The 23,812-nt window shown below is 48.4% G+C and overlaps 1 protein-coding gene across 2 annotated transcripts; it reads right to left on the bottom strand.

Moving 5' to 3' along the window:
- Positions 1–2,934: 2,934 nt before the first annotated feature.
- Positions 2,935–23,567, bottom strand: RAB7A (RAB7A, member RAS oncogene family). 2 transcript variants are annotated; one of them, XM_066195237.1, is made up of 6 exons: positions 23,467–23,567; positions 7,303–7,363; positions 6,059–6,185; positions 5,060–5,278; positions 4,424–4,552; positions 2,935–4,289 (listed from the first exon to the last, which is right to left on the bottom strand). In XM_066195237.1, the coding sequence occupies exons 2-6, from the start codon at positions 7,353–7,355 to the stop codon at positions 4,194–4,196; spliced, it is 624 nt and encodes a 207-aa protein (XP_066051334.1). In that variant the 5' UTR covers positions 7,356–7,363; positions 23,467–23,567; the 3' UTR covers positions 2,935–4,193. The 2 variants fall into 2 exon arrangements, with proteins under 2 accessions (XP_066051334.1, XP_066051335.1); XM_066195238.1 differs by lacking the exon at positions 23,467–23,567 and adding an exon at positions 17,418–17,491.
- Positions 23,568–23,812: the final 245 nt, after the last annotated feature.

Consider the following 23,812-nt stretch of genomic DNA (forward strand, 5'->3'; position numbering starts at 1 on the left):
CAGCAAACACACCCATATTTGCCTAAAAACATTTGGTGTACCTATAGAAACTGGAGCATGTTTTTGTGTTTGTATGACACGTTTCCCTCCGGGCCCCCAGGCTGTGTGCCGGGTGGGGGTCCCTGCACACCTGGGGCTGGGGCACTGGCAACCGTTTGGGGCTCCAGGTGTGCGGGGATGGGGCTGGCACTGAGCCAACTGAAGTGGCTGCGGCTGCAGGTGCTGGGCTGGCAGGAGGGCTCCTGCTGGGGTCAGGCCAGGATGCAGTGCAGGACAGGTCCAGCCCCAGAGCCCAGCCAGGTGCCACTGCCAAGGCACGCAGGAGCATTCCTGCCCCGGGCTTCGCACCTCGGCATCTCCGGGCACCTTCCATGTGCCAATGCCGGCAGTTGGCCTGGAACTCCTTTGACACCGCTCCCCCCACACAGCCCCTGCAGCACAGATGTAGTTGTGTGATTTCCCAGCTTTCGTATTTGTACATCTCACAACACAGCTGCCACCACCAGGCCCCACACCTGCCTGCCCTGCCACAACAACCGTGCTTGGCTTCACCTACTTCACCAATCCTGAGCTGATTGTAGCTTTTCCTGTTACACTTCAGAATGGTGGACTCGGGAATGATCCCCTCCCCTCATCCTGCCAGGCTTCTTCTTTGGGCCTCTTCCTCCTGCCCTGCTAGGACCTGGGCAAAGAGCAAAACCACACCTGAGCTCAGCTGCCTCCATGAACCAGCTGAATGCCTCTGCCTCTTCCAGGGACGGGTTTCCTCTAGGAATCACCCAACAACAAGTCACCCTTGCACCCGTTGTCATTGCACCAGCAACAGAGGCGATCACAAAAGTAAAAGCCATGAGACTCCACTGGTGCAGGAAGTGGTTTTAAGTGTGGTGTTCCCTGCAGCAAGTCAGTCCATCTGGCTTCTCCAGTCCCAGGATTCTCCAGACCACAGTGATGACAGTGATTCTTGCACAACACCAGTCTCCATCTGTGACACCACCACCCCTCTGAGTGTAAGAGCAGGTACCAATTCCCATGCTGCGTGCTTGCTGCACTGTTTTTTGTACACTTGTGTGTATTCCCATCTGTAAAAACATTGATATCTAGATGTCAAATGGAATCCCCCCCTCCCCTTTAGCATCCTGTTGGGGGTTAGGTTTGTTCTTTCTTTACTCTAAAGAATTTTTCCCCATAAGTTGCTAGAAGACTAAGTACTGTGTGCTTAAGGGTGCCTGACCAAAACAAAGAGGTGGCCAAATGCTGGGGTGGGGGTGTGTGTGTGTGTGTGTGTGTAGATAATGCGAGTTTTGGGGGAGGTAAAGGACAGAGCTGGAGCTTCTCTGCTGCTTGCTGCAGGACAAGTTCACTGTCACCAGAAAGTCCAGTCCTGGGAAATCGACCATCATCCACTCGCGTGTCCTGGAATTCTGAGCTCCTCTGCCTGCCCTGCTGGAGCTGGGCCAGCCCTGCTACGCGCCGTCGTGATTTCTTCGGCGCTGCTCTTTTTGCTACAGTGTGACCCTGCACCCCGCCCTGCCCTGCCAGGACATCCTGCCGTTCCCAGCCACCAGCCCGGGACTCTTCCACTGCTCCAGCTCTCGGAGTCCTGCACTGAGACCAAAGTGCCCTGGGTTTTGCGAAGCAAAGGCCTCAAGGTTCTTGGTACTGTTTTGTTATTAATGCCGCAGTTGTTGGTTTTGTTATACACAGTAGTAGAGAACTGCTTTTTCTAACCCCAACTCCTTGCCTGAAAGCCTCTTACTGCAAATTTATAATTGGAAAAGGGGGGGTGTGTGGTTTAGATTCTCCATTCCAAGGGAAACTCCAGCTTTTCCCTGGCAGATACCTGTCTTTCCAAACCAAGACCCATCCATAGCGTCCTGTGGCAAGGAGTCCCACAGCTGTCCTACCCCATCTGGAGCACTCTCCCTCTGCCTTGGGTTATTGCCAGTTTATCTGACTGGAAAGACATTAAACACAGGTCACTTGACAGCTCAGCCACAGCCCTTGCAGCCTCAGCTCCACCACCCAAGAAGAAAGCAGGCAGAGGGCTGCAAAGTTCAGACCACCCCCTTTCCCCAAAAACATCAGGGTTATTTTTCCTCCCACCTCCAGCTTGGCTTTCTCCACATTCCAGCTGTGTGCATAGAAAACAAGTGCAGAGCAGCACTTTAAATGGAGATGAGCAGAAGGTCAAAGTCTTTCAAAAAGGATGCAGATAGAAAAGTGGTCATACCAGGACACACTGCTAGTGCAGTTATTTGAGATTGATGTGGACAGCAAAAGCCCAGTCAAGTGAGAAAAGTGTGATGGGATAGCATCATAAAATAGGATATGGAGCACAAAAACTGTTAGAAAGCTCTTGAAATAACTGCCCTCATTTCACTAAATTCTGTTTTCCATCTTCCTCTGGGTACAGTTGTGTCTGTTCAGCCTTAGTGAGTGCAAGCAGAGGGTCATACCCACACAGAAATTAAAGGCTTAACTTTGACTAGTCTGGACCATAGAAAGGGCCTCAACTCACAGCAAGGAACCCCAGACCAGCCTTGCTGGTGAACAGGAAGGGCTGAGCCTGCTCTGCTCACACAACCCCTCGAAGGGGAGGGCAGCAAGAGCTTTAACAGCCTGGCCCAGAACACAAAGGCTGGCCAGGACATACACCCAGAACAGGGCTGAAGGACTATGCTCACTTAGGGATCTGATCCAGCATTATTCCTTCCCCTGCAATCAGCTTCCAGAGAACTCTCTAGCAGTGCCCCAGCCAGGCAAGCACGGTTGGCTCACCCCAATCAAAAACCAAGCTGGAAGGCACAAACTTCATAGTAAGGAAGAAGCACAAATGTCCTTGATAGCAGGCACTGGCTTTCTGGAATGGTGACTAGACAGAGGAATGAAAGCATGTTAGTGGAGAGAAAAAAAAAAGAGTCAGAAACAGGAGTAAACAAGAAGGTTTGTTCTTGTTAAGTTTATTGGCATCATGTTTGTTTCTTTACATAAGAGCTCAGCCTACGTACTAGAATGTAGACCTCTGGAAAACAGGTAGAAGGGCTCCATTTAAGCAAGCTACAAACGCAAGAACAAATACCAGGAAGAAAGGAAGAGAGGAAAGGGACTAGATTGCCAAGTTTTTCCATACCAAACATCCAGATTAGCAGTCAGTAAGAAGAAAGGGAAGATTCATAGTCCAGGTCATTCATCAAGAAACAGCTACCACACCCCAAGTGGGAAAGGAGCTGCTTCCACAGCACAAAGAGCCACAGGGACACCTCAGCTCTGGCTCCTCATGCTCGCTCCAGGATGTCAGGAGTTAAGCAGTAGGGGAGGTGAACAAATGAGGTCATTTCATAGCTGTATTTAATTTTAAATCCAATAATCCAGTGTGCATATCAATGCTGTTATGCAAATCTGAGAATTTAAATACAAGGAAGCCAGACAGATTTTTCCAGAAGATGAAGCCTTTTTGGCCTCAAAACAAGAAGGCTTACATAGTTCATCTCTACTGTACAGAATACTGCCTCTATCTGGACTCTGTGTTGCTAGCACACCGCAGGTCACAAGTGTCCTCCTCACTTTCTACACAACCTGTGTTTCAGTACTTGAACATGTAATTCAGGAATTTTACACTAATTTGTACATTTTTAATTGGTTGCATATATTAACATGTACTATAAGATTTTTCCTAAAGAAGCATTACATAATACATGGATACTGTAAAAAGATCTGATTAGTTAAAAGTAACAAGCATTAACAGAGATACATACAAAACTCAACCTAGTCGGACTGAGTGCTGAGCTTGCAATGAACTATGGGTAATCAGCCTTTCCAGTTGCAGCCTTCACAGGGGAAAACACCAGACAGTTAAAAATGTATGTAACTTGTTACACAGATTACCTGTAAACAGTTTCTCTCCATTGGACACCTGGAATTAGATTCAGTTCCAAACATACATAAGAGTTTCCATTTTAAACTAAGAGAAAGGTCTGTTACCAAGAAGTGTGATGTGGATGGTGTGGGGACGTGAGCTCTGAAGTGCAGGACTCAGATGCTCATGAGAGAAGAGTGGATTTTGGCAGCTGGAGATGCAATTTTTTTTTTTTTTGTAATTTCATTTTAAACACAGAAGAGGGGCTGTGTGTTTGAAGGCCTAAGTGTGATATTCATTTGTGAAGGACTGTGCTCAACCCCTCCCTCTCCCCTCAGCAGCTGCAGCTCTCCGCAGAAGCCTTCGCTCGGTCAGTCTTGTCTAGTTTGATGGGTTCGGGGAATTCATTGTAAAGTTCCACTTCGGTTTCCTAGTGGGAGAGAATGAGTTAATGGCACGGCTCTGCAGACAGCTCCGAGCATGCAAGGAGCTGGGGAAGGCTGGGGGTGAGCCCCAGGCTGCCCACAGCACAGGCACAGGGATGCACACTGGCCCCCTTCCTACCTGTTTAAGTGCATTTCGTGCAATCGTTTGGAAAGCTTGTTCCACATTAATGGCCTCCTTGGCACTGGTTTCAAAATAGGGGATGTTGTTTTTACTGTAGCACCAGGCTTGTGCCCGTTTTGTGGTGACCTGGGTGAACAGACAGCAGCATCACTACCTTCTGCTATGCAGGGAGGGGTTTTATTTCATGGCAAAGCCAGAGATCCCTCATATCCAACCTGAGCAGCTCTGACCTCATCAAAGCTGCAGCCTTGAAACAGAACACAGGAGACCACCTCCCACCACCTGACAAACCCAGCCGCAGGGTAAGGAGGACCATGCCCAAGGGCAATGAGATCACAGAGCACTGGCTTGCTCCCATAGGAACTGTTCAGCACATCTGTGGGAGGAGAAGCAGCTCCTCTACTTGCACCTGCTCAGGAAGCTGCTGCAATCCTTCCACCAGTGGGCAGGAGCATGCTGCGCACAGGGCTCTGACCTCTCCAGGAATGAGAAGCCCTTCTCAGGTGGCAGACAACATCTGAGCCACTCTCAGGCACCTCCCACTCCCACTTCTCAGGTAACCCTCCTGTGTTTCTACAAGGTCCCCCACTCCAGCAATTTCATAAGAGGAGGTTAGTAAGTTGCAGTACTCACTTGTCTGTTTTCTAGGTCAATCTTGTTTCCCAGCACAACAAAAGGAAAATTTTCAGGATCCCTTGGACTGGCCTGAATGAGGAATTCGTCCCTCCAGCTGTCTAGGGTTTTGAACGTGTTGGGAGCCGTGACATCAAAAACCAGCACACAGCAATCTGCTCCTCTGTAGAAGGCAACTCCCAGAGACTGAAACCGTTCCTGGCCTGCTGTATCCCATATCTGGAGCAAAAGACAGGGCAGATAAGCCAGCTCTACTCTGATAGAGTCAGTCTGCAATTAGGGCATTATTCCAAAACTTCCCACCAGGCATATATAGACCCCAGCTAGGCAGATAGCAGCACCTGAAGGCTTGGGGATTTCTGTAGGCACTAAGCATTAAGTGCCAGAAACATCTTCTAAAGATAGTTGACCCTTTTTGTGTATAGCCTCAGCCAGCAACATATCCCTTGTCCTGGGCAAGCAGGACTTGGGTATTAGGGTCAGCAGGTGACCTGCCTGCAGTGCTTGGATGTACCTGGATACCAACAGAGTCCAGACACTCCTCTGATGGCTGCAGCTTTTTCTGCCTTACAGTCAATTTTACCATGGAGAGATGAAAGCTTCAGATACCAGAGACACTAGCAGGCTGGCAGGTTAACACTACACCCACATGGCTTGGGGTGACACGAATGGTTGATCTAGGGAGTCCTTTCCCAGCCCTTTCCAGTTGAACTTTAATGAAGTTAATCTTTCTAACAAGATCTAGTTTACTTGACAATACCAAATCTAGTTTTTTAAACAGGGCCTAGCAACACTGCTATTAGCTGAACCCAGATTAATCTTTGCATTCCTTTGTTTAGCCCATGGAAAAATTTGTAGAGAAGCCCGGAAGTATAGTGCAAACAAGATTCACACCCAGTACACTGACCCCTACACCAGTCTGGGCTACATCAGAGCAGATGCTCCCACACAAGTGGGGTGATGGCACCCCTTGCAGCAGGGAGCAGAGTACCTCCTTACCTGCATTGTCACTAGCCTGTCATCCACCATCACCTCTTTTGTCAGGAAGTCTGCGCCTATCGTAGCCTTGTACTGGTTACTGAATTTCTTATTCACATACTGGTTCATGAGTGATGTCTTTCCCACCCTGCACAGGGACAAAAAAAAAAAAAAAAAAAAAAAAAAAAAAAAAAAAAAAAAAGAAAGAAAGAGACTTGGTGGGCTGTTTCTACAACAATGTTTGAGTTAATCACCCTGAAGAGAACATTCCAGTGCTCTTCCCTGCCCATAACCTCCTGGCTTTACAGCAAGGGTAAAAGCACCCACCTCTGCAAGAAGGCGCTTGAACACCAAGGGATGCTGAGGCACTAGCTGAGTAAGAGCATTGGCTACCCAAGGATCCAAAGGATTACATCCTAAGAAACATCACTTCCCCATCACTAATCTGATCCTTGGTAAGGAACAGGTATCACATCATGACCATGAAGGCAATTTTGGAAGATGAAGTGCTTCAAAGAAACCCATCACAAAAAGTAATCTTCACCCTCTGCAGAATGAGGAGGTGGAAAAACAGACAATCTCAGATGGCAACAGCTCACAAACACATATGCTAGGCACCCAGAGGTGAAGATCCTCCTGAGAGCAAGCTTAGAGGCTCAAATGCCCTTCTGTGTGGCTGAGAAACACTCCCTGAACAACAGTTTGCTGGGTACAGCGGTATAAATAAACCTTATGTCACGGGAATCAGGTTACAGCCTGCAGAGCAAATAACCTCTGACAACGGAGCAGACTCCTCGCTGAGAGCACAGAGCAAAGCCTTTCACTCCAAGGGGCAAGCTCCAGCTAGCCCAGAGAGGCAAAGCAGATGGCTCAGTACGGACTATGTCTCCAACAGAGACAGAATTTTAGGAAGGGACCTAAGAATGCTTACTGGTGGTTTGGGGTTTTATTTTATTTTTTTTTTTAAAGTGAAATACTCATTCCAACAACACATGTTCTCTCCTTGCAGAAGGCTATTCCACTCTGCTACTCCAGTGGTCTGCCCACCACATTTTTCCCCATTTAATATTGTGGCAGGCCCTCAAGATACTAAACTGCAGGGACACATTCAAGACAGAGGGTGGTGAAGAGTTCTTAGACCTGTGAGGCTGTAAAACCTCTCCTCCCAGCACTGCTGATATCTTACAGTGCATCCAGGCTCCCACTAGTCAAGAGCACTGCTCTAACCAGACACAGATTAGCAGCTTAAAGGCTCTTCCACTTACCCAGAGTCTCCCAGGATGATGACTTTCAGTAACACTTTCTTCCTAGAAGTCATCTTTCACACTAGAAAGGAAAAACAATCCCATCACAAACCATTAGTATGTCATTCCTCCAAGAAAGCAAGCAGCAAACTCGGAGTCTGAGAAACCTGACTCCCAGCAAGGAGCCAAGCACTCCTAAAACCAGACTCCAATTCATGACTACACTCAGCACTGACCATGCATCTGCCCACTGCACAGGCTGGGCCATGTCAGACCAGTAGCAGCAATTTAACACCAAAAGGCAGATGAGCCGAGCACTTGCCATCCACTGTACCAAGACCCTTCTGGATCCTATTTCCAGGCCATTTGGTAGATATACTACCCCAAGCCATCTCCCTTGACTTGAGGTAGTGCAGTAAATCATACCAGTTCCCAACACAGACTAATAATTCTTACACATGCTACACAGTGAGGAGTAAACAGGCACGTCCCTAATATCACACTCAAGCTTTTTTGTGCTGCTCAGTAGTTTCCCAGGAAAAAAAAAAAAAAAAAAAGAAAAACCCCACAGCATTTCTTCCATCATGAGCTTGGAGAAGTGGTAGCTTTCTCTAGAGCTGTGTTTTCTGAAAGAACCAAATCCCAAGAACATGCAGGGGTTGAAGCAGCTGCAACAGCCACACAGGGCAGCTGAATTACAAAGCAAACCGCTACCAGACTGTGGCTTCTCTGAGGGCACAGGAAGCTGACTGTCACCTCAGCTTTGGTGTAATAAGGTTACAGTGATAAACCTCAACGTTCAGCCTACTGATGGTGATCTACTCCATGGCTTGTTTGCTCAGTTGCATCCTGCAACTGAAAAACTTCATAGGTAGGAGGCTCTAAACTGGCCACTAATGGTCCATCCAATTAGCAAGAGAGCTGAACTTGAGAGTTCCACACTTATTTGCTCCCCAGTCTCCTTCAGAGCAGTGAGGCAGTTACAAGTTCATCAGCTGCAGCAAGCCTAGATACACTTCTGGATATACTTCAGCATGGTGAGAACAAGTACAAGGTCTTGCCAGTGACTGAGCACATCCTTCCTGCCATGAGGCCCTTCTCCACACCTCTGGAATGGGCCAGCCACTCATATTCTGGATCAGATCACAGACCCTGCTTTGGCAGTGACCTGCTCCACAACACAAGGACTTCTTGGCTTTCCTGAAGGAGCCCTGCAGGTTCAGTCCAGCAAGAGGAGCCGCAAGATGGCTACAGCTGTGCTACTTGACTTCAAAGACCCTTGACAACAGGCCTTAGCCCTTACACATGGGGCTTGGTAGCCTAAAATTCCCATCCTGCTATACCACATTCATTACGGCAAATAACTCATACTCTTCAGAAGTTATTCCTGATTTTCACAGCTAAGAAGGCCTTTGCTTCTACAACAGGGACTTATGTCTTCCAAGCAGCTTGATCCTGTGTGCTTCCTGGGATAAACAACAGCCTAATTTGCTAGATAACTACATCCATTTCACCCCACTACTACAGGAGGCTTCAAGCTGTAAAAGCCTCTCACTAGAAGCAGTACAGTTGCAAAAGATCTTAATCATCTCAAGCTTTGAGGGTTAGAAGACATGAAGCGCTTTAGCCTCTGCTGCCAGTGAATGCTGCAGAAGCTGAAGGAGCACCCCTGCAGCTACTGTAGTGATGCACCTACAGCTACACCTTTATGGACTGCACCCACCTCAGTCACAGGGTTGTTTAGGTTGGGAAAGGCCACTAGGATCATCCAATGGGTCCAACCATTAGCCCGGTACTGCCAAGCCACCACTAACTCAGTGGTCCCTCAGTGCCACAACTACACAGCTTTTGAACACCCCCAGGGGTGGTGATTCCACCACCGACCTTGGCAGCCCATTCCAGTGTTGGACAGTGCTTTTAGTGAAGAAAATTTCCTTAATAGCCAATCTAAACCTCCCTGGCATAACTTGGGGCTGTTTCCTCATCTTGTCACTTGTTACCTGGGAGAAGAGTCCAACCCCCATCTGGCTATATCTTTGTTTCAGGTGTTGTAGAGCCACAAGGTCCCCCCGAGCCTCCTCACCAGGCTAAACACCCCCAGCTACTCCCAAGGAGACTCGTGCTCCAGTCCCTTCCCCAGCTCCGTTGCCCTTCTCTGGACACACTCCAGCACCTCAATGTCTTTTGTGTAGTGAGGGGCCCAACACTGAACCCAGGATTTGAGCTGCGGCCTCAACAGTGCCCAGTACAGGGGGACAATCCCTGCCCTGGTCCTGCTGGCCACACTATTGCTGACACAGCCAGCATGCCACCGGCCTTCTTGGCCACCCGGGCACACCTGGGCTCATGTTCAGCCACTGTCAACCAGCACCCCCAGATCTTTTCCTGGCAGCAGCTTTCCAGCCACTCTGCCCCCAGCCTGGAGATGCAGGGGTTGTGACCCAAAGGCAGGATCTACCTTTACCTTGTTGAACCTCAAACCACAGGCCTTGGCCCATTGATCCAGCCTGTCCAGATCCCTCTGCAGAGCCCTCCTACCCTGCAAGCAGATCAACACTCCCATCTAACTTGGAGTCATCTGCAAATTTACTGAGAGTGCCCTTGATCCCCTAACCCAGAGCATTGATAAAGACATTAAACAAGACTGGCCCTAGTACTGATCCCAGGGGAACAGCACTGGTGACCGGCTGCCAGCTGGATGTAACTCCATTCCCCACCACTGTCTGGGCCCAGTCATCCAGACAGATTTTTACCCAGAAAACAGAGCACTTGTCTAAGCCATGAGCAGCCAGCTCCTCCAAGAGAAATGGTGTGAGAAATAGTGTCAAAGGCTGTACTAAAATCCAGACAGACCACATCCACAACCTTTCACTGATACATTAAGAGGGTACTTTGTCATAGGAGACAAGGTTGGTCAAGAAGAACCTGTCTTTCCTAAACCCATGCTCACTGGGCCTGATCCCCAGTTGTCCTGTACATGTTGTGTGATGGCATTCAAGATCTCTGCTCCATAACCTTCTCAGGCACCAAGGTCAGACTAACAGGCCTTTCGCAGATGCTCCTTCTTACCCTTCTTGTAGATGGACATTTCATTTGCTAACTTCCAGCCCACTGGGACCTCCCAAGGGAGCCACAACTGCTGGATTGAAAGGGGCTCAGGAAGCACTTCCACCTGTTCCCTCAGTGCCCACCCACACAGCCACAGAGTCTGGAGTGTGTGTCTAAGTCATGTAGCAGGCCTTTTCCTCATCCTTTATCACTATGTTTCCCTCCACATCCAATTAAGGATGGGGACTCCCCTTAGCTCTCCTTTTGTTGCTAAGGTATAAAAACATTTTTATTGTCTTTTCCAGCAGTAGCCACATTAAGTTCTAGCTGGGCTTTGGCCCTTCTGTTTTTTTTTTCATGCATAACTTCACGAGATCCTTGAGATACATCTAACAGGACTCAGTGCTAAGGACATAACAGCCAGGGGCTGTGGAATGAGCAGCAGTGACAGGTCACCCACAGGGCTCATGACACGCTTAGATTGGTGTTCACAGATGCCAAAGAGCATGTGGAGGACAGTTTCTCCAACTGCCAACACCTCTCTTTTCCAGTGGACTGCATTGTTCACTGATCCAACTGACAGCCCAGCTATGCTCACAAAGATAAAGCCAGTCGAAAGTTGTCAACAACACCAACATTTAGCTCTGTTCCTGCTCTTGCCAGGATCCACAATATCCATGGGGAGAACAGACCACAGGAGCTCCTTCAAGCCTGCATCTCCTGTGTTCGCAAACACATAACAAGTGACTTTTGCCAGCCAAGCCAGAGACTTGTGCAGCACAAGCAGCCCAGATGGAGCAAGAAGCAAGTGAACAGAGCTTTAAAACAGCTTAAAGACAGCTGTGTACACTGAACTGTCATGAAAAACATCTGCATAGGTTCAGGTCCAGCGCAAGTCACCTGATTTCCTCAGGACAGAGGAAAACAACTCACCCAGAAGTGGCTGTGCCAGAACCCAGCATGCTTCTGGGAACTGCTTCTATTTTCCTCAGAGTGTTTCCAGTATCACTTGCTGCTGCAGCTCACTGCCTCCTGGTATTCGAAGCAGCTTTGGACAAGCTGGCATTATTTCTCATGCTTAGGGAGGGATTTGCAGGGCCCTAAATTGCAACACTAAATCACATTGGATGCTTATCTCCCAAGTTCAACATAGCCTGAAGTGCCACTATGAGGGGAGGGAAAACTGCTCTGTCAAGATTCATTACCTTAGAAGTACCTCAGCTGAGCAGTCACCTGCAGACACAGGAAGTCAGGCTGAGTCAGAGCTGACACTGACTTCTTGTCATAGCTGACAGGCTACCCAGCAGAGTGAAGGGCTGTCACTGCCCCATCAACACCAGGCAGCTGAGACACTCAGCTTCCACCCCAGGTGATGCAACGGATGTGAGCCATAGCACAGGAGAGGCTGCCACAGATTCCTATTTGGTGTGGGCGATGGACAGTGAGGAACTCCAGCCCTGCCAGGGACTAGCAGTGGACACTGCCTTGTCTCACACCCTTGTCCCACCAGGCTTGACTGATGCTGCCTTGAAGCCCAGTCAGTTGATGGGCCAAGCCCTCTTTAATATCATTGCAGGCATAAACAGACCAACACTTCAGAGTAATTCCTTGCCCAGTACAACAAGGAAACACACCTTCAGGTCCTGCAGAAAATGGCTGAGTTGAGATAGGCTGGAGTCCCACTGACTCAGCACTAAGACTATTTTGCACTATATAATGCAGCATGTCTTGCCTTATGGTATTTGACACAATTACTCCAGAGCAGCACCCTGTTGAGGCACACGCCCTTCAGATGGCAGTGTGAGAGCTCACATGGGGCTTGTGTCCAGTCCCAGGAGCACTTACGAATAAACACTTCCTTTTTCAGAGGCATCACAAAGAAAAACTTGTTAGTTAAGACTTGATCCAAGACTCAGCTCTGTTTTACACTGCATGAAATCTTTTTGATTTTGTGAGGTCATCTGCATGACTGCTCAGAGCACAGTTCACAGCAGCACACCCAACCAGCCCTGCTCAAGAGCCACCAGACACTCCACATCAGGCAAGAGATCAATCACCATCATTCCTCCTCCTGGATTAACTGGTGCCAAAGAAATGACACAGCTGCCTCTAATACAGGAGAAGAGATCTTTCATTCCATTTTTAATGCTATTCTCTAAGCAAACAAGCCATTAATGATAAGCTGACGCTCAGGAAACTAACTGGTACAACACACTCTCCCACAATACTGTTATTGCTGCCTTTAACACTCACCTGCAGGAGCTGCAAGGGGAGAAGTCCCTAACACCCAACCTGCAAGTGTCACTGGCTTTCACTGACCTGAAAGAAAGAGTCAAAACCCATCCTATGAAGCTTCATAGCACTACAGCTCAGATGCAAGAGCAAATAAAGCCTATGCCAAGTCTAATTAGGTTTCCCTTCTTGCTTCAGAGTACATTACAACTGTCCTTTCCCTGCTATATTAAGATAGCTGCTTTAACTCAAAGCAGAAATGGAGGGTTACAAATTCCTTAGAGATGTTCACGTGTCAAGTCACAAAGTAGGCATTTTAATATTAACTGGGTTGGTATAAGCAAGGAACAGTAGCAGCTTGCACTGATGGCTCACCAGACCTCAGATTAGCTATGCTTTAACAGAAGCAGGCCTCACAAAAGGAATATTCTAAGTGGTTCATGGACAGTTTTAGCATGAAAGCATCCAGCCCTAGGGGAATCTCACCTTAGGAAGACAAGGCTCCCTAAGCAGCAGCATAGCCATACCACTCTGGAAGCTGCTGAGCAGTCTTTACTGTTTCAGCTTTGCTATTGAACAGTTGGAGTCACAATCCTAATGTGTCTATAGAGGCTGGAATGTTTGACCAGGAGTTCCCTGTTACGACCGCTATCAGCCTGCCACTTGCACCTTCCACTGGAAACCAGCTTGGTGCTGAAGTGAGGATGTTGGACAGTACATCTTCCCTTCTGTCCGCTACCAGAAATATTTACCGCCACACCAAGGAATGAAGTGGTAGGGCAGCAGGCATCGAGCAGAGCTAAACTCAGAGTTATAGATGCCTGGTTTTGCTCCCTGTCCCTGCAAGCAGCACAGGAGTAAGAAGGTATCCTGCAAAAAGGTGTATTTGAACCTGAAGCACTGCAGCTCTGTTCTAGGTGCTCTGGCTGATGAGCAGAGCTTCCACTTTCCACTACACCACAGGATCTTTAGCAAAAACACCCACCATAAACAAGCTGATGTGGACAGATCAAGTCTCCATTAGAGGCTACCACATACAGCAGCATACTCACCACAGTGACCAGACAAAAGCTACCCTTGTGTTCTGGAAGAATCTTCTGTCCTGAAATGCAGGAAAAGTGTCCCAAAAAGCAGCTAACTGCACTTTTGACACAGAAACAGCACCTCTACTCACTGTTCTCTTGCATGGATGTCTCTGTACTACAGAGAGCTATTTTTATTCCCTCCTCCCTCCCTCACCGGGTTCGGCATTTCTTCAAGGAAACTGAAGCTAGAAATATGATTCAGGACTAGCTCAGTCAGATTGAACCAGTTCCCTCTCAAAAGTAGCAAGTTCCCTAGCACATTTGGCATCTCAAGGGCTTATGTCTGCTTAGATCTTCAGCCACTGAAATGAGATGGTCGCTGAACATCTGTCCTGTTTTCAGTGGACCAAGCACACCAAACAGCCTGACAGATACCACCTGCTGGATGGTTACATTGTACTTTATCATGCTTTAGCTAAACCTTTGAGTAGATACATGAATTTGCTCCAATTTTTCAGCTACTCTGAAAAAGCAAGGCCTCATCCTGAGGAAAGGCATAGCCTGTTACTGCCATTAGTTAACCAGAGTCACAGTTCCTGGTTGCAGACCGTCTGAGCAGACCAGATACCCTTTGTATTGAAGCCTCCAACCCCAACTGCAGCAGAGCCCCAGATGGAGCTGAACAAGCTTTACCAGTTACAATTCAACAACAGATTGGTTCCCACCAGCCCCTCAGACAGACATTGCTAACAAGATGTCAGTCAATGCAAAGCTACAAGTGACTGCCTGAACAGTTCAACACAAATTTGAGACCAAGAGACACCAACATTTAACATGCCACTTGCATTCTCCCAAGAGTGACACAATAGCCCCCAAGGAGGACAGAAGTCCTGCCTTTTCAGTTGGGCAAAAGCACAGCAGTAGCCACAAGACAATCAGCAGGGGCTATTAATTTTGTATCAACATGGCTTAAGAGATGCTAAGTTGCCTTCAAGGAATAAACTAGAAATACATCTGCCTTGGATATTTTTGAGTGCTACAGAGCCTTCATACCAAACCGGGGTGCTCTACGGGTGGAATGCGTATGCAGCATCCTCACACTGAGGACTACTACAGAAGCATAGGAAGTTGTAACAGCAGGTTGAGTCTTGCACTTACAAAGGCTGCACAAGCAGGACAGTACTCTTCCACTCCCATGACAGGACTCAGCTTCCCCAGCTCACTGGAAAATACCATCCAGAAAAGCCTCACATTTAGTGGGGACACATGCTGTGTCTAAAAAGGAAATCAGGAACATCTTGTCATTTGGGCTGACAACTTGCAAGAGCTGCTCCCTGTAAACAGGTTGTTTTTGACAGCAATGGGCTCCTATGGTCCACACAATCCAAGGTGCCTTCAGGCCTTGCAGAGGCAACACAAAGCAGCAGTCAGTTCAAGTGCAGCCCACACCAAAAGCAGCTGGCAAGATATTCCTGTGACAGCTCCACTGGAAGGGTACACTATCGGCTGTTCTATCAGGAGCATCTCAAAACTGATTTCCACCTCCTTCTTCCCAGCACATTTATGTTGCTGCTCTAACCAATATATTCCCTCCTGCTGGTACCCAGCCAAAAGCTCAAGCACAGCTCCTCATTCCCTCCTCAGGAGGAACAGCTCAGCTGCCTGCTGCTTACTGCTCCACCAAGAGCAGGCTTCTGTCCAGTTGGTACCTTTCCCAGACTGCCCTGTGAGACAGAAATTACCTCTGTTCATGGAGCTGGAAGCCTCAGCTACAACTTAACTTTCAATACCTTGTGTAAAACATTATATTGCAAGCTGTCAGGTGTATGTCCAGTATATCTCCCCATCTGAGAGTCCTATGCCAAAAGCTTCACCTTCTTGAAGAACAGCCTAGAGTTTTAGATGCCTGCTAGCACACTGACATGGCTCAAATCAAAATCAAATCTTGGAACGTGGTTCAGCATCCCAGAGGAATTAGCTTTTTAGACTACAGCTGTTTGCAGTAAGTTTTCACCTCCTTTTGAGGGTGGAGTTGCAGCCTCCAATGCTGGAGCAGCTGCTCTAAAACTGAGTGAAGCTTAGGAACCAGCAACAGCAGCTCAGTCACATGGCTTCAAGTTCTGGTCATCGTCTGCTTCAATGTGGGCACCAAACTGGTGTGACACAGTGCTAAAAGGCAGCTGACATGGTCTGAAGTAGCTCCCAGATGAAGCTGACACCAGGCCTACACAAATATTCTGCTGTGTCCTGTTCATGGGTAACATGTTCTTAAGACAGTTCAGTGCTAAAGGAAGAGAATGATGGGGCAACATGCAGCTTGGAGAAACAGACAGAAAACCCAGCTGGGAAACAGAAGCTTTGGAACAGTTTTGAGCATAATAGATTCTTGGTGTGATCAAAGAAGCTCCAGAGCCTGTGCTGGGTAAGACATTCCTGTCAGTGGTAGTAAGGTTTTTGGTTGCCTCAGACATCCCCTCAGTCCTCAGGTGAAGGCCCTATCACACATCCCTGATGTGGGCAAGGACTCAGAGCTCACTGAAAGGAGTCATACCAGAGTCCAGACAACACAGGGAAGGCAGAAGCAATGCCACTGGTAGGAGCCATGTCTGCAATGAAATCACAGGACTTGCACATGAGAAGGGGTCTGCCCTGCCTGAGGTCTCAGCTCAGCTGTGGCTCCCTTGGGGCTGAGATTTGGAGAGTGCTGCATTCCTGAGAGGCACTGATGCATATGATCAGTTAGGCTCAAAGCCCAAGTTCTCAAAGCCAAGCTCTTCAGTCCAAGCCTCACTGATTCACGGGCCTGTTATACCTCTTGGCATTTCTGCCTCACTGATTCACAGGCCTGTTACACCTCCTGGCAGATGAGAGTTGTTTTATGCTGCACAAAGTTTAAATACTAGCTGTGGAACTGAACAAGTTTTTGGCTGTAAAGCTGCCATAATAAATTACCCTAGAAAGTCCAAACTACTTAGGACTAGACCCCCCCCCCAATGCCAAAAACTGATCTCTGATTTCTACTGGTTTAGATATCACAACAGCCACCATCTTCTGACAAGACATGTTAATATGACTACATGGTTTGCAAGTGGGAGCAAAACAACCATGAAAATGCTTTTGCTTACAGTACCACAGCAGATGTTTCTCCATGTTCAATCAGACCAACAGTGTGCTTAGGAGCAGTGTGAAAGGTCTGGAGGACATTTTTTGCTGTCTACAGGAACAGTACTTTGCCCAGACTGCTGCTAAGCCTAACATCACAGGAGCACATGTAGGATCTTCCAGGTGATAATCACACTAAGCCAAAGCAATGGAAGGAAGGGAGTGAAGGAAATGCCACCAGGGATGCAGCCAGCTATGCTGGGCAGCCAGCTTGGGTGAATCATTTTGCACCTCGACAACCTGAGGATGATTCCCATCATCTCCACAGTGGGTAGCAGGTATGAGAGACTGCAGCTGTGGCAGGAGAGGAGTCCAGGAAGATCCTTTTGAAGCTAAGGCTACACACTATAGTAAGACCAGGATTCCCAGAAAGAAAGTCAGGGCTGCTGAAGTAGAAGTCTTCAGCTTATAGGAAGACATCTTTACAAGAAAGCCAAACGCAGTAGTTTCACTGAAAGCTAGATGTTTCTAGTCATGAAGTTTTAGTCCACTGATTCCTCCAGCAGCTAAATGGCCCTTACACCACAAAATATCCTCTCAGGATTGGGCAGACATACCCTAACAGACTCATAGCAGGTGTCTCAAGATCTTCTGCTACCCTTCTCTTGGAGGCTCGAATCATGTCAAGAATGGCATGTCATTCAAGAATCAGTATTGCTGTGCCCCTACCTTCCAGGAAGAAGCAGTTCCCCCGTCAAATCCTACAGGATTTCAGGTAGCTCCCAGCACATTTCCACCAACGATGTAGCTGCTACAAGAAGAGGCATGCTTGCTTTAACACCCCTCCCCCTTTATCAGAGCAAGCTTAACTTCCCCTATTCTGCCCTGGGGGAGACAATCTCAGGATGTGGGAGGAGAGTTGAGCACATAGCTGGCTGCTGGGAGACACTAGGCAACAAGCCACGTGTCTTGACTAAGGGCCTTGCCTACGCAAAGCACTGCAGCTACACCAGCACAGTTTCCATGATGCCACTACCACGACGGCCTCCTTGGTGGACAGCTTTCCAATCAGTAAAATGAATCTTGAGCTAAATGGAACACAGATACAGTGCTCATACAGCCCAGTTTATACAGTGGCCTCTGTCAGCATTTTAGCACTTACACACCCAGCCAGTGGAGCCACCCAACAGTTTTAGTAACCCTGACATGAATATCAAGAGCCTGGCACAGTTCTCACACCAGGCCATACCCTGAGACACAATTCCCTTTATGCTTTCTGTAAAACAAACACAGTGCCAGAGGCAGCTGGGTCTTAATCTATGTGTCCAGAAGATAAGGCTGTCCAATTCAAAACATTCTAAGTTAGCCAGGCCACTAACAAACAGTTGAGTTGTTAGATAGTTACCACATGTGACAGTATTTTTTAAGTGCTCAGATTAATTTCTAGTTTTGATTACAGTTTAAGTTTTCACACATTCCTGTCATGTTTTCAGTTTCAGAAACACAAATAGATAACTTCTGCAGCGGTAAGCAAAATACAGATCTTAGACCTTGTCAGTGGTAAACAAGCTTTGTTTATCCACTCCTGGCTGCCAGAGTTCCTAGAGGCTGGGCAGGAAACAAGAGACTAAAAGGAGACTTTGACCAAGCCAAATGACAGCCCTGAGGAGGTCTGCCAGAGGCTGTAACTTATACCTGATACTCAGATCAGAGAGTGAATATTGTGCCTCCTACAGCATAAGAAGCTTGATAGAGGAGAAAGGACAAGTAATGATGGGACAGCCTATTAGCAGAACAGCAGATGTACAGAAGCACCAGATCAACACTAATGGCAAAAGCATTACTCCTCCTTCCAGGAGGTCCTGTTGTCAGTAATGAGTCTTCCAGAGAGGAAGCTTTCTGCAGGGACAGGTTGTAATCTAAGAACTACACCTTGATCTGCGAGCAGAACTCTTGATCCTACAAACACTCAATACCTCTTACTATGCTAATGTGGTTTGCAGAGCAGGAGGGACAAGTATTTCAGTACCAGGATGGGAGTGCAACAGGTAGCTTGCCATGACAGCTGAGTCAGTGACTAACAAGGAATCTGTACTGTGGATACTCAGTTTCACACTCATACCTCCTACCCTCATACCTCTTGCATAGATCCTACATCAATACTTTACCACTTCACCTGTTCTCTTGATGAAGCTCCACAAAGGTCCAATAAACACCCCACTTGCATGGTGAGGTTAAGAGACCTCTGTGCGCAATTGGCTTCTTGTTAGGCAGAGGGGAAGGGTCAAGCCTAGGTATATCTCAGCTAAAACCTTCTCTCTGCTCATGCTCGAGACAATGTCACCACTGTGCCAGTTTGGACTCCAGATATCTTTGCCCATGTCTGGGAGCTGAGTGACTCAGCCTACTTGAGGGAGACAAGCACCAGACAGGTTACTTTGAAGATGATTCTGCATCCAGCTGGAAAGAGTTCAAGGGCTCAGCACAGACTTGTTAGATAAACTGGTCGCCCCAGTAACCAAGGTCCAGGTACTCCAGGCAGGTCGGCTCTGAAGGCAGCTCCAGTTGCTGGCCTCCACTTTTGTCCACCACTTCACTAGTCCACCTTATCTCTCAAGTGGCCAAAGTTACAGTATACAGGACAGACTCAAGAAAAATACAGGGTTTTTTAACTGACATTAAGATGCACTAAATTTCATTTAACAGTTTCTGCTTGAAACTCATCCAAGTACAGTTAGACACAATTAGTCACCTCAAATTGTCATTTAAAGTGGTTATGCAGTAGAAAAAGCAAATCACTCACTATATCAAGTGCCCTTAAATCACAGGGATAGAAATCAGTGCCGCAGGTTTACACTTCAATCCTATCTCAAACAGCACACCCCATCCTGAAGCTTCACTGCCCTATGAAGACAGTCATGGCCTCAATACCCGGTTTCCTGGCAAAAGAAGTCAAGGCTATTTGAGATAAGCTGCAAATCAACACATTTCAGTGGCCTTGATGAGCTTTCTTCCCTTCTCAGGGTCATTGACCATGAGGTAGCAACAGCAGTGTTGACAAAGCTTCCCCCACAGACAGAGTGCTGGCTGCTGGCACCGGAGGAGAGGAGGAGCAGCCTCGAAGGAGCAGCGCTGACAGCAACGATGACATCACCAGGGCAGAGCTCTGCCAGCACAAAATGCAGCAGCACGCTGGGATTGAGAACTGCATCCCCACCAACAGAGAGCAAAAGCAACAAGCACACCGGGAGCCAGAGGGGAACCAAGTGACACAGGGGTATCCCTCCATCGCCTGCTATTTCTGAGCAGCACACGTGCAGCTCCTGACCTTGGACGCTCATTTGCAAGCTTTATTCAAGGTGCATTTAAAGAGAAATGCGACCTTCAATCAAGCCCCTCACTGCAGAAATAAGCACGGTATATTAACTATTGTCATTCAATTAATTATCCATACCGAATTCAGTTTTGAGATGCACAGCTCGTGTTTGGATTGATGCTGCAGATACTGACATTTTTATCCTCACAATCTGTGGCCACAGCTATATCTGAAGGCAGACTGTTACACAGCAACTACAAAAGATCATTTTAGGAAGCTGCAGAGGGAAGCCAACTCAACTGTAACTCATCAGGCAATTAAACTGCAATTATCAAGACAAAGCTGTGCAAGAATGAAGCATCTGAAGGATGCAAGACTGGTGTCAGACAAGCAGCACATGTTAGTGCCCAACCAACTTCAGCATTTAGGTAAGGTTTTAGCTGGACTCTCTTCTACGGAAGCAACAATCTTTAAATTACTCTACAGCTCTGCAAGAGAATCTTAGGTCCATCAGACCCAGGTAACAGGGACTTGAGAGCAGGTCAGGTCACAGCCAAGGAGAAGTCCAGAAGACATAAGGAAACACTGGACACATGCAAGGTGAGGGTTCTGTACTTGCTTCACAAAGGTTCAATTTACTTCAGTTACTAACAAAATCACTGTATTCTAAAGGCAGGGATATGCAACAATAAGTACCTGTGACCACAAATCCACCAGTTTCAGAGAATGCAAACATCCAAGTGCCCTATTTCATAGCCCTTATTTTCAAGACAGGTACCTGCAAATCCTCTCTCACAACGCAGCATTTAAAAACACATCCTAATCAAGCACAGGCAATTTTGTTTATAGCCAAATGTTAAGTTCTGCATAAAGTAGTCTCATTTTAACACAGAAGTGAGACCAAAATCCCATACATGTTAGAGACAGAGCTATTTATGGTTTTGCATAGACAGTTTGATGGTAACTGTCATGTTTCCTCAAGGACAAGCTTCGCCAGAGATTTGCTCCAACAGGTAATTCTCACAATCTTCCAACACAAATATCTTAAAACACAGGCTTTAAGAAGGTGCTGCAGAAAATAAATCTGGTAACCCTCCTGATCACAAGCCTTCATTTTGATTAGCAAACTAAGCAAAGTCTTATCTTCCCCAGGTCACTTCAGAGCAGAGTTTGTACATTTTACACTTTCAGTTAAGGATTTATCAATGTTGTAACATCTGTGCTCCTCCAAGAGTTTGATTCCCTGGCTTCAGCAGGAGGGCCAGGATGCCTATAGTGCAGACTCTGCAACACAATTATTTAAATTCTTGTCACCCTGAGGGCACAACTCAGGGTGTCCTGTTCCCCACCTCTTCATAGTCACAACCAGTGACAGGACCACAAGAACAGCATGACACTTTGTCAGAGCAGCTTCAGGTTGGATATAGGGAAAAAGTTCTTTACCCAAAGGGTGGCTGGGCACTGGAACAGGCTCCCCAGAGAAGTGGCCTTAGCCCCAAGCCTGCCAGAGCTCAAGAGCACTTGAACACTCTTAGGCACATGTGGGGGTGTCCTGTACAGGGCCAGGAATTAAACTTCTATTATCCTTGTGTGTCCCTTCCAGCTCGGAATATTCTGTGCTGCCATGCTGAGCTGTTATCAGGGTATTTCAGTTTGAGGACAGGGACCACTGCATGACATCACAGGGAAGAAGAATGTTTAGCACAGCTACTCCCTTCCATCTTCTCAGCTATACTTCACACTACAGATTGGGAGAGCAAGAAATGGCTATCAGATTTCAAAAGTCTTCCTCATTAACGGGTCAGATTAGCCTCATCTAGGGTATTAACATAATAGCACAGAGTAAAGAAAAAACAACAAAACAAAACAAAACCAAACAACCAAAAAAGGCCGTGCTTGAAAGTTAACAGTATTAGAACTGCTTTATTTCTGAGGACTAAGGCCAGGCAGTCATGGTGGGTCCACTCATTAGTGCATGGAGGGCAAGTCATGTGTTCAGTCAGCTGTTGGGAGTCACAAGGGAGAGGGGGAAAGACAAGTATACTTGTTCTTCCTGGGTAAGTACAGCAACGAAACCTTGGTTATTCAACATAGAATATTCAAATTACTCCACCCACTTTAACCTCAAATTCAGCTCCTGAGAGAGCAGGGTACACTGACTCCAGCAGCCTGGTTCTACTGGAACCACAGCCGGGCTGCAGCTGCAATTCACATGCCACTGGTACCACCACGGCCTACAAGCCACAGCCAGCCAAACACTGTGGCATAGCTACTTATGTACCAGTCCCCTAAAAAGAGAATTCTCCAGTTCCCCAGATGAAATTCCCACACAGATACACAAACGGCTGGGCACAGGCCAGAGCTGGCCAGCCAGTGACAAGTACTGACAGCTTTAAAGGTTCCATGCTGGCAAGTGTCAAACAAAGAACAGCTTGCTTACAGTTGGAGGATCTTCATTCTATCACGTGCTCTCAGTTTACACATAAAAACCTCATCCACACAGATCATACCAGCTCTGCTTATCAGCAAACATTTGTACCTTTCCAGGAGATAATGTTGAAATTTCCAGCTTTGAGAACAAAAGGCCCAGAATTACTAAGTGAGACATACTCATTTTGATGTCGAGGTTACCTACCCTACTTCAGATTAAGACAGCCTTTTTAGTACTAAAATAATCCCTCTATTTACAGGGAGTGCAACTGTCTTAAGTACAACCAACAGGCATTTCCATATTTATTAGTCTCTCTCTATATATGGAAACTAATAACGCATCTATCACTTAATTTACCTTATTATACACTCAGAGACAAAAGCACTTCTAACATCTACTCTAATAGTTCTCAGAGCTGACCCAGGCTTTACACACACCGCCAGCCACTTTCGCAATAACTGCCAGTCTCCTCGGCCGCCTCTCTGGTCGGATTAATTGCTCCCGGTTCATGTCAAGAGCGATCCCCGCCGACCCCCAGAGCAGCGCTTCACCGTCCCGACCTCAGCGCCCCGGCCCCTGTTCGGCCATCAGCCACCCCGAAGGCCTCCTCAGGCTCCGCGAGGAGCTCCAGCAGCTCCACACGCACAGACAAAGCGCTCCCTCCCCGGGAGGCACAACTCGGGCCTCCACCGGCCTCTCGGCACAGGAGGCTCCACAAAGGCCCGGCAAAAGGCGCATCCCGGGAAAGGTCCTCGGGGAGGAGCCCTTCCCGGGGAGACCCCCCTGTTCTGTACCGAGGGCAGCGCCGGGCCCGGAGCCAGGGAGCCGGGCCAGCAGCGCGGCCGCCCGGGCCCGCCTCGGGGCGGGCAAACGAGCCGGGCCCCAGTGCAGAGCCGGCCCGGAGCACCGAGACAGCGCCGCCTTCCCGCCGCGGGCCCCCCGGCACCGGGGAGGGGCCGCCGGCGGCTCCCCGCCCGGGACGAGGCCGCCCCCCATCCCCGCCAGCAGCAGGCGAGGCCCGCCGAGCTCACCTGGTGCTGCCGCCGCGGCCCGACCCGATCGCTGCGACCCCCGCCCGCCTCGTCGGCTTTAATGGGCCCCGCCACCTCCCGCGCTCGCTTCCGCCTCCCCGACAACTTCCGCTCACGGGGCCCTGACGTCACCCGCGCCGGCCCCACGTGACCGCGGGGGCCGCCCGCCATGTTGGGCGGCCGAGGCCGAGGCCGAGGCCGGGCCCTGTGCGCGGCGGGCGGGCCCATGGCCGCGCTCGTCGGAGAAGAAATGTGCTGGTACCACCGGAGCCCACACAGAGGGCACGGCTGGGACGGGACCTGCCTTCCCCGCGGGCTTCCATCACACCGGCGGAGTGAACACCGC

Source organism: Chamaea fasciata, unplaced genomic scaffold (assembly GCF_029207755.1).
Source record: "Chamaea fasciata isolate MVZ Bird 193981 ecotype frontalis unplaced genomic scaffold, bChaFas1.0.hap1 SCAF_13, whole genome shotgun sequence".
Taxonomy (NCBI): Eukaryota; Metazoa; Chordata; class Aves; order Passeriformes; family Sylviidae; genus Chamaea; species Chamaea fasciata.